This window comes from Nicotiana sylvestris, chromosome 4 (genome assembly GCF_000393655.2).
Source record: "Nicotiana sylvestris chromosome 4, ASM39365v2, whole genome shotgun sequence".
Lineage (NCBI taxonomy): Eukaryota > Viridiplantae > Streptophyta > Magnoliopsida > Solanales > Solanaceae > Nicotiana > Nicotiana sylvestris.
In genome coordinates, this window is record NC_091060.1 from 114,198,462 (window position 1) to 114,210,395 (window position 11,934).

General features: G+C 38.4%; 1 protein-coding gene across 1 annotated transcript; it reads right to left on the bottom strand.

The window, feature by feature from the left end:
• Positions 1 to 4,752: 4,752 nt before the first annotated feature.
• LOC138890028 (uncharacterized) lies at positions 4,753 to 6,435 on the bottom strand. The gene is made up of 2 exons (XM_070173379.1): positions 6,317 to 6,435; positions 4,753 to 5,251 (listed from the first exon to the last, which is right to left on the bottom strand). Exons 1-2 carry the CDS (start codon positions 6,433 to 6,435, stop codon positions 4,753 to 4,755), a joined length of 618 nt encoding a protein of 205 aa, XP_070029480.1.
• Positions 6,436 to 11,934: the final 5,499 nt, after the last annotated feature.

An 11,934-nucleotide genomic window follows, 5' to 3' on the forward strand; every position in this document is an offset into this window, starting at 1 on the left:
CCATTCAAAGCAAATCAACAAATATAATCAGATAACGGTATTCACAAAGTATGGTGTAAGCCTAAAACTACCCGGACATAACAGGAATAGTAGCTACGTACGGACTCTCGTCACTTCGTGCGTACGTAGCCCCCACAAATAACGACATATTAATTAAGTTCACCTATGAGGAGATTTCCCTCTTACAAGGTTAGAAAAGAGACGTACCTCACCTCAAAGCCTACTTTCCGGTCCAAGCTTATACCCAAACCCTCAATTTGGTGCAGAAGAATCCAAAACTATCCAAATAGTGTGAAAACTAATCAATATAGGCTTAAAAGTTCATATCCCAACTATTAAAGTAATTTCTCAACTCTAAATGCAAGATTCCCAAAATTCATCCTCGGGCCCACGTGCCCAGATTCCGAAATATTTTGGAGGAAGTTGTTACCCATAACCTTAGGAACATAAGTATATGATTTCCACTAAGTTGCATAACTATTTCCCTGGTAATTCCATTTTTATCAAAACCCTAGGTTTTCCTCTAAACCCATGGTAGAAATTACTTACCTCCAAAAGCTAGGTGAAAATCCCTCTCAAGAAGCTCCAAAAATCGCCCAACAATGGAATGAAAATGAGTCAAAAATACCTAAGTCCCACATTAAATGAAGGCCACTGCCTCCAGCTTTTCCGCACCCGCGGTCAAAGGACCGCACCTACGCCATCGCTTCTACAGACAGAGTTCGCTTATGTGGAAGTTCCTAGGCCGCTTCTACGGTCGTAGTACCGCTTCTGTGGGGGAGGGGCCGCACCTGCGGATCCTGGGCTGCCTCCCTTGGCCGCATCTGCGAGACTTAGCCCGCACCTGCGAGCTCGCACCTGCGGCTGACCAACCGCAAGTGCGGTTATGACAGATCTGGTGCACTCAGCTGTAGTTCCAAATTCTCAACTTGGTCTGAGCCTCATCTAATAGGCATTCGGGCCCCCCGGGCCCCCGCCCAAACATATCAACAAGTTTGGAATCATAAAATGGACTCACTCGAACTCTCGGAACTCCCGAAACAACATTAAAACTAAGAATCACACCCTAAAACCAATTGAATCAAACTTAAGAACTTCAAGTTCTTCAATTTACTTCCAATGCACCGAAATATACTTATACTACTTAGAAGGACACCAAATTTTGCATGCAAGTCTTAAATGACATAACGGAACTATTCTTGGTCCTAGAATTCCGTTTGGACCTCGATATTACCAAAACCCGCTCCAAACCAAATTTTAAATAACTTCTAAAACCTTCAAAACCAACTTTCGCTATTGGCGCTAAAATGTTCTCGGGTCATCCAAAACCTGATCTGAACATACGCCAAAGCCCGAAATCATTATATGGACCTACTGGAACCGTCAAATCTCGATTCCGAGGTCGTTTACTCAAAATGTTGACCAAAGTCAAACTTGGCCTTTTAGGCCAACCTTAAGGAACCAAGTGTTCCGATTTCAACCCGAATTCTTCCAAATCCCGAACTAATCATTCCTGTAAATCATAAATCAGTAAAAGCAAGTACAGGAAGTCTTATTTAGGGGAACGGGGTTCTAGAAAGTAAAAATACCGGTCCGGTCATTACATTCTCCACCTCTTAAACAAACGTTCATCCTTGAACGGGTTTAGATTCGTACCTGAAATGCTGAATAAGTGTGGATATCTGCTTCGCATGTCCTCCTCGGACTCCCAGGTCGCCTTCTTGACTGGTTGGCCCTTCCACTGAATCTTTACCGCAGAAATCCTCTTGGATCTCAACTGGAAATCTTGTCTAGCAACAATAGCAAATTGCTCCTCCTCATAACCCAAGCTCTCATCTAGCAGAATAATCTTTGTAAAAGCGGGGGCTTTGCCTGACCTTTTACTACAAGAGTTGAACATAGAAACCAAGTTTAGAAAGCGAAAAAGCTAACACCAAAAAATAATTACATAATGGCTATAAAGTTGAAAATTCAAGGTGGTTCATATGTGAGGTTGCTTGCTTTTTTATTCTTGACTCTAAATGAAGGAAGTTGCAATCTATCAGTATTTACCAAGCCTGTAACCTGCCCAGGTAGGCTATCAAAAGTGTTATATGTACAAAAATCTGACAGATTGTGGCTAAGGGATGCCAATTTGTCCGCAACATGATTTGCTTCTCAATAGCAGTGCAGAGTTCTAATATCATGAGTATTTACCAACAACTTTATCTCTTCTACTGTATCACTGATTCTTCAAGGTGTATCGCATTCTCCAATCACTGAGTTCTGAAGGATGACTGAGTCAGTTTCTCCTATGATCGATTTGAAGCCATGGTTGATGCACCATTTAAAGCCATAGAGTAATGCACTAGCTTCTGCAGTGTTACTGGTGCCCTGTCCCAATGGCAATGAATATGCCATTATGAGACAACCATCACTCCCTCTCACTATACCTCCTCCACAGTTTTCATCTAAACAAGATCCATCACTATTCAGTTTCACAAAGAGAGGTGGTGGTTTGAGTCATTTCACCATAATAAAGCAGTTCATCACCATATGGACTTCATACACTTTACATATATCTTCCCAATTGTTTCCAAAGTTGATCTTCTTTAAATGAGATTTGATAAGCTGAGTGATGTCCGAAAGTAATCATCTCTTTGGATATGTAAAATGATGGTTTTTCTATATCAAATCTAGAGTTGCACCTAGACCTCCATAGCTCCCAAATTATGATAGGAGCCATGATTTTTTGCATGTAGTTAGCCATGGGATTTTTTCCCTTCTGTTTCCAGCAATTGAGTATGGGAGTCCTCAAATTGCTATTTCTATACTCAATGCCTAATCTACCAATAACTAAATTCCACACTTGTTGTGCATATTAACCACTATAAAATAAATGATATGTAGTTTCAGGTCTCTGAATGCCACTGAAACTAGTGAAGCAACTGCACCTAGAGTCAATGACAATCCCAAGGCTAAAAATTCTCTCATCAATGGCAGCCTTGTTGTGAACAACCCTCCATGTCATAAAGGACATTTTGAAAGGAACACTTTTCTGCCAAATATTAGCGTCATAGCTAGAAACTCTCTTTCTTTGCCTTAACAGATTTCATGCACTTGATAAAGTAAATTTGCCATTGTTATTGCTAGTCCAGATTGTTGAATCCTCTTTTTGTTGGTTGATGAGAACCTGTAAAAGACAAAGAAGATAGGTAAGTTTTTATGTGGTCGGGGGTTGGTACTGAAGAACTGACCAATCCCATTGGCCATCCCTGAGTACTTCATTAATATTTATATTACTCAATATAGGATTATTATAAAGAGTTTCATAAAGAGGACCCTTGTCCATCAAGTTGTCAAACAAGAAGTTGATGTTGTCTTTTCCAATTTTCCAAAGTATGTTTTATTCCACTTTGTTTTTGATTGAACACATAACTTTTCAACTATAGGAATTTCCTTTAATCCAGTTTGTACAAACTGGATTGCTCCCATTACAGTACTTTGCTTTCATGAATTGAGTCCAAAATGATTGGGTGATTCTGAATTTTCACCACTGCTTGGCATTGAAGGCTTTGTAAATATCTTCTAATTTCTTGAATCCTATTCCTCCTTCCTCGAAAAGAAAACACAAAGTCTTACATGCCACCCAATGGTGTTTCTCCCAATCTTTATGCCTTGATAAAAAAATCTAGTCAAATATATCTCTATCAGTTCAAAGGATCCTTTGGGAGGATGCGCTGAAGCAAGAGTATGAATTTTGAGAGCCTCGAGAACATGCTTGATGAGAACTTCCTTTCCACCTGTTGATAAGAACTTCAAATGCCATCCTTTGATTTTGTTAATGACCTTGCTCACCATATCTGAGGATGTGGCAAGAGTTTTGCTCCCAGTATATATAGGACAACCCTAGGTACTTCAGAGGGAAATTACCATGTCTCATACCAAGAATTTTTCCAACTCTAGTAATAGCGCTTATAGCAATCTTAGGTGTCATTGCATAACAACTTTTGGTTTTGTTGATCATTTGACCACTAATCTTCTCATATGATTCTAAAGCCGCTAGCACTAGTTTCACAGTTTGCTTAATACCACTACAGAAAATAATTGTGTCATCAGCAAAGGAAAGATGAGATATCTATGGTCCATTTCGAACCATATAATACCCTCTATATCTGTTGTTGTTATGGAGTTCATTAAGAATTAGGGAAAGCAGCTCCGCACAGAGAATAAAAAGTGAGGGTGAAAGAGGATTTCCTTGTCTGAGTCCTCTTTCAGACATGCCTACTATCATTGACAATAAGAGAGTACCAATTGTTGGATATAAATATGTAGATCATGTCTATCCATACTTAAGCAAAATTGTTGTTTGAGCACGAAACATAAGAAAGATCAGGGCACTCTATCATAAGATTTAGCCATATCAAGCTTAATGACAAGATTTAGACCTTTTTTAGGCTTGAGAATGTTATTAACAATCTCTTAGTTCAGTAAGATATTCTTATTTATTGACCTTTCCTTGATAAAACCACTATGATTAAGAGAAATAATCCTGGGCAAAATGAGACTGAGTTTAGCATTTATGATCTTTGCAATGATCTTACCAGATACATTACAGAGACTGATTGGTCTGATGTCTGAGAAACTCTATGAAGAGTCCATTTTAGGAAGCATTATCATACAAGTATGGGAGAAACACCTAGGTAGAGTGGTACCATTAAATAATGCACACACTGCCTTATGTATATCATAAGAAATCACTTCCCATGCACTTTAATAGAATTTAGCACTTAAGCCATCAGGGTCTGGTGCACTGTCAAGATCAATAGAGAATATGCAGTCTTTAACCTCCCGGAGGGACGACATAGCTGTCAGAGCAGCATTTTCAGCTTCAGTAACCACCTTCTTCACTATATTTAGAATCTGAGAGTTTTCTACAATATTATCAGCTTGAAACATCTTTTGAAAGAACTGGACAGTTGCACTTACTACATCATTGGTGCCCTCTATCCATTCTCCTTCCTCATTTTTAATTTTGTGTATGGAGATTTTTCTTCTTCTATCATTAATGACTCCATGTAAGTAAGCTGTGTTGGCATCTCCTTCATCTAACCATTTGACCCTAGCTTTTTGTCTTAGAACTTTCTCCTGAAGAATCAATAAACTAGCGAATTCAGCTTTAGTTCTAGCCAACATGGTCCTAATATCTTGAGTATTATTTGAAATAAATGTCTCTTCAAGTTCCTTAATAAGCTTTTTCAACTTCTTTGTTCTACATAAATATCACCAAAAGTAGCCTTTGACCATCTTCTCAGAGCACTGCATACTCTTTTAGTTTTCTGGTGGAGGATATAAAGGGGATTTCCATGAACCTCTTCAATCCATGATTGTTGGATAAAATTTTAAGTATTCATCCTGGTCCACCCATATATTCAAAAGTTTGAAATATTTAGTATGAGTAGGATCACAATTCATACATTTTATCAGCAAAGGGGCATGATTAGAGCATATCCTAGAGAGATGTGTAACTTTGGTCTCCCAAACAGATCACACCATTCAACGTTGTATTTTAATCTATCTAATCCCTTCCAAATGGTGTTAGGAGGGTCCCTATTGTCACTCCAAGTGAAAACAGTTCCATGAAAACCACCATCTTATAAATTGCAATCATTCAGACAGGAGAGGAAATCAATTCCTTCTTGAATTCTATAAAGTAAGCCACCCAACTTTTCCTCTGAGCTAATAGCTACATTGAAGTCACCAACCACTACCCAAGGGTCGTTAATGTTATCAAATGTGCTTCTAAGTTCATCCCATAGAATAGTTCTTTGGTTTTCATGGCATACACAATAGTAATGTGAAATGAAATATCCACATGAGTTTGAGAAATTTGAAGTAAAACTTGATGTTCTTTATCATCCAGGACATTGATCTTATTACCAGCAGACCAAAAGACCCATATCTTGTTGGAACAATTGTGAAAACATTCTTGGTATCTAAGCATCCTTTTATGATTTTCAATCTCTCTTGCTCTCACCAAGGGTTCTTGCAAGAAAAATAAAAGGAAGGTTGTACTGGGTTTTAATGGTTTTGAGCCTTTTTGCAACAACTTGGGACCCCATGCCCCTAATGTTCTTTGATAAACAACTAATCATTTGAAACATTTGAGTTTTGTCCCTCCTGAGCCTTTGAAATTTCTTATGGATTCCTACTATTAGGAGCCCAATTTATCTCACCTTGCTAATCACCAAGTCCTCTTGGAGAGAGATTGTTGAATTGAATAATTTTTTGGTGGACATGGGAGGTAATCACAAGATTGCATTCTACACTTTGATACCTCCCTGTCATATGATCATCATTGGATAAATTTTTTTTCTTATCTTCATATGGTATTTCCATAATCATATCATGGTCTTGGGGATTAGTGATAGCATTTGCTTCCCCACCCAAGGCCATCTGGCTATTTTCTCTTGGAACAATGATTCTTGGTGGTTCATCTAGTAGTTGATATTGTTGCTCCCAAATGCACACGATAGTATGCGTGGTCGTACAAGTAATAAAATAATAAGTCAAGTGTCGAACCCATAGAGACTTGTACCAACTACCCGCTAAAATCACCAAGATTGTTATTCAGTCAAGCTAAACTCAAGTTCAAGAATGTGATTAAACTAAGCTATAATTCTAAGTATTAACTAAATTATCAAGCAGTAAAATGATTGTTATGTATTCAATGGAGACAAATATTCCAGGGTTGTGATCGATTCACCAATCCTATTATGTTCTAGTTAACTCTCCCTCTCATACAATTCACTCATGGTTGCTAATTAATTGATAATTTCTCTCATAGCCTTCTCCCGAAGTACTACTCGCCTATTCAAAATAGATTAACGCCTATATTCCTATGATATTAATCTATTAAGAACGCATTAAGATTAATATATTTAATTAAGCACGGTGACTAGGTATATTCCTATCCTAACTACAAATCCCCCCCCCCCGAGAGTTAAGATCCTGCTCTCTTCAATTCTTCTCTAATCTAAACATGGCTTTCCCAAGCATAGCATAAATAGTAAATAGAACCTAACTGCTGGCCAGACAATTAAGCAATTAATCACAGAATTGAAGAAACAATCATATATTAGTAAATTGTAATCAAGTTTAAGTTAACGTTAAACAATAATATTCATGGCTAAATCACAACCCCAGAACAATAGATTTTTAGCCACTCATAATACTAGTAGACAATTTCATAAGTTATGAATAATTGAAAATACTAGAAAAAGATGAAGAAATTTGAGATGTTCTTGCTCCCTGATGTTTCTCGTGTCTATTCTCCTCAAAAGTGGCGTCCCTCTTGACAAATAAGTTTAGTCTTGCTTTTATACGTGTTGGGTAGGTCTAGAGCTGAAATAACCGTGTCCCGAGTAAATTTGGACAACTTTCACGTCATTGGCGCCCTGGCTAGCACTAGGCGCTCTCTACGGCCCTGCCAATTTTTGGTTACTGTTTTTAGCGCCACAGGTAGGGCTAGGTGCCACATGTGGTGCTGAAATGTCCAGCTTTCTTGATTTTGTCTGTTTTGGCTCTAATTTTGCACATTCCGCCCCCGATTGCTCATGGATCATTCCTACACATCAAATTAACATAAATCAACATATTTCACATCCTAAATCCCCGAAACAAAAGTAAGATATGAGGCGATATACATACAAATATATATACTTTAAGAAAACATCAACACCCCACACTTAGACTCTTGCTCGTCCTCGAGCAATGGGACTATCAAATAAACCCCCAACTACGTACAAGTCTCAATTATGGAGGAGCACTTTAACTTTTAACCACACACTATACCCTTAACTATGATCAATACCGGCACACACGCATGAACATACAAAATTTTACATTCTTTCCGTTTAAGCATGCCTAAGTGTAATATTTCAATTCAATCAATTCCAACAACCTATTTGTCACCACCCAACCTCAAAAGCTGACTGGTAATCACTAAGCACCCTCAACTCATGCACTCACCCAACAAGAAAGTTTACAACATCACCAATCATTCATGAGATCATGTGCCTTTACCAACAAACGAAAGAGTGAATATAGATTAGTCCACACATTCAAATATGCTTTTGAATATAGAGTAAGGACATCACACAATTGAACAAAATTCGCTCACTCTCAAAATGAATTCATATGCATCCTGTGGTTGTACCATAAGCTTGCATGTAATGTATATCTCTACTAACCTAAGTTAGCCAAATCTAGGATCAATTAGGACTTTAAGGTTGTAATGTAGGCTAAGAGACGGATATGATATATTTAGAAATAGTGACTAACCCTCCTAAGCACTTTAATACACTACATTCACAATTCAAGCACATATTCTTCTCAACCAATTCATTTGCCCCAAACCATATGCAACATAGCCCTCTTTTCAATTAAGCACTTCTATATTTTCACTAGCACAAATCAATAAGAATCGGAGGTGTTTGTTTTTCTACATTATTTGAACTATCATATTTTCTTTCTCTTTTCTTGAAATTTTTCTTTTCCTTTCTTTTTTTTTCTTTTCTTCACACACTCCATATATTAAAGTTCATCGGCTAGTGACTTTTGATTTCAACTTTAGTGCACCAACGGGCCCTTCCATGGTTCCACTCAAAAGCTACTCCCCAATCTCTAACCTTATTTCTTTTAGCGACTAAGTGCCTTAGGAGGTAAAGGTTCAATCAATCTCAAACTAAGAACAAAATAGGGGTATGACTTTAATGTGGTTGCCAAAGAAAAGGTCTATAGGCTCAAAGGGGCTAGCAACGGAAAATATTTGTTTTCTTATGTGACAAGAACATCTATGATCAAGCAAGAAAATGCCTACGTCATCTCCTAGATTAGCACAACTTACAATTTTGCTTCAATTAACACACGGGGAAAGTTCTAGACTACATAGGATAGCACAGAAGATCACAAATCCTCACACACATGTTTCACATGACTCAATCACAACGGTTTTGTTCAACTCTCAAGTCAAGCAAGCACACATAATTGAGTAAATTAAGCAATATTACACTATGTGTCATACAAGTCAAACAACTGAGAAAAGGCGTCACAAAATAGGCTATTTACTTTACTTAGGCTTCACAATTCAAACCAAATACACGGAAAAACAGAATGTATGTCATAGCCTAATGTGTCATGTCAATGAGTATCTCGGAGCGACTCAGTTTCTTCCTAAACTACTCCTAAAAAAAGTACCCGGTTCGAGCTACATCCTTGAAAAAGAACCGGCGCCCAAAGAAAACCCAAGGGATACTACCTAACTATCCTAAAAAAATCTTTTTAGTATTTTAAATTGGACTTTATCCCTCAAGAAAATTGTCCAAAAGATCCATCATCGGAAAAAATCCGAACTTTTTCTAAATTTTGTTTTCAATTACACTTCAAAAAGTAGTTTCCCCACCCCACACTTATATAATGCATAGTCCTCGATGCATGATCATAGAGAAAAATATTAAAATAAGGGTGAGAAATACTCCCTGAGGCCCTCTCAGGCCTAGCTCGGACATGATCCTTAATATTAAGGGTCGGGACGACCCCACACTTAAGCTCAAACATGTTACTTAGTTTCAACTTCGGGTACTCAGACTTCCCCTACTCTTCAAAACAAAAATAACATGAAACTTGACACTATATAAAAAAAATTAAAAAAATTAAAATACAGGTTGGGTTGCCTCCCAACAAACGCCTTATTTATAGTTGTGGCACGACTCCGCTACTCTGCTCAGGCTGGGCGCTTTCTCTTCTTCTTCTTCTTTCTCCCATGAAGTCTATCCTTTTTGCACACTCTCGGAAGGTCTCCTCTTTCATATCTGGCTCTTTTCGCAATCATCTTTACACACTCAGCTTCTAACACTACCTCCTCTAACTCAGTTGTTCCATCTAGATCACTACAATTCACATAAGAACTCTGCTCTATCCCCTTCGATTCTACCACAGTAATCATGCAGAAGTCCTCATAATGCTTAGGGAGCTTAAGTGCCTTGTACACATTAAAAGTGACTTCCTCATCGTCAACTCTCATCTTCAACTTCCCTTCTCTCACATCAATAATCGCTCCAGCAGTAGCTAAGAATGGTTGCCCCAAAATAATGGGCACTTACCATCTGCCTTGTAATCAAGAACAATAAAATCAGCAAGAAGAATAAACTTCCCCACTCGAACTAACACATCCTTAATAATTTCTTCTGCCATAACTAGTGACCTATCCGCTAACTGTAAAGTGATTGTAGTAGGTCTAAGCACCCACAATCCGAGTTGCTTGAACAAAAAGGATGGCATCAAATTTATACTAGCCCCTAAATCACACAGGGCTCTACCAACTTCTTATTTTCCAAGGGATAGAGGAATTGTGAAACTCCCGGGATCCTTCTACTTAGGAGAAAGTTTACTCTGAACTCTAGCACTGCACTCTTTAGTAAGTGCAATTGTTTCTAACTCTGTATGTCTTCGCTTGTTTGCCACAATATCTCTTAGATACCTTGCATACTTAGGCACTTCTTGCAAAATTTCCACCAAAGGCAAATTCACACGCACTTGGCTCAAAATATCTAAGAATTTCTTGAACTTCGCATCATCTTTTTGCTTTTGCAGTCTTTGTGGAAATGGAGGTGGTGGCCTTATCACAATTACTGGCTCTGATACTTTGTTCTCTTTCTCATTCTCCTCAACTGGCTTGGGAACCAATTCTCCTTTAGGACTAGCCGTATACTTCTTTTTCTTTGGAACTTCTTCTAATTCTCTTCCATTTCTCAAGGTAACCGCATTGACTTGAGCTTTAGTATTAGGCTATGTATCACTAGGAAGAGCCCCAACTGGCCGAGTATTTTGGGTACTGGCAAGTTATCCTATTTGTCACTCTAAATTTCTCATCATTGCTGCTTGGGCCTGTTGGTCAGCCATTAATTTCTTTATCATCTCCTCAAGGTGACTCGTTGAGTTTGCATGTTGTTCAGCTCGAGGTGGTCTATATTGATGTTGAGAAGCTTATGGCCTGTACTGATTCTGAGCACCTTGATTTCCACCCCAAGAAAAGTTTGGGTGGTTCCTCCAATTAGGATTGTAAGTGTCCCTATACTAATTTGATTGGCCTCGATTTGCATTACCCATAAAATATACAGACTCTGAATTTGCTAGACATAGATTGTTCATGTGACCTTCTCCACAGACTTCAGAAAATATCTGAACCTATTGCACAGGCTGAGCTTTTTGCTTATTAATAACCAAGGTCATCTGATTGACTTAGTTGGTTAGTGTGGAAATCTATGTTGACAATGCAGAGATGACATCTAACTCGACAACCCCTGCAGACTTTTGTACCGTGTGTCTGCCCATTTCTCCTTGCCAATCCGGATTGCTTTTGGAGAATTTATTCAATAATGCATATATCTCATCAAAGCTTTTCTCCAACACTTGACCTCCAGCTGCAGCATCTACCACAATCTTTGTTTCAGGATGTAGACCTTCTATGAAAGTGTGAGCTAATACTTCTCTTGTCTGATTGTGATGAGGACAGACTCTGATTATCCCCTTGAACCTCTCCCAATCTGAGTACAAAGACTTTCCCGCTTTCTATTTGAAGGCAACTATCTCACTTCTGATCTTTGCAGTTTTTCCTGAAGGGAAGAACCATGTCAGGAATTTCCTTGCCAAATCATTCCATGATATAATAAAATTAGTTGGTTCTGCCTTTAGCCATTGCTTTGCTTAGCCCAACAGTGATAATGGAAAAAATGTGAGCCTCACATAGTCTGGAGTAACTCCGTTAGTGATATAAGTTTCACTAATCTCCAAGAAGTTCAGGATATGTTGTTGTGGATCCTCGTGTGGAAGACCCATAAACTGCCTATTCGCATGAAGCAGCTGGATCATGCTCTCTTTCAGCTCAAAATGCCT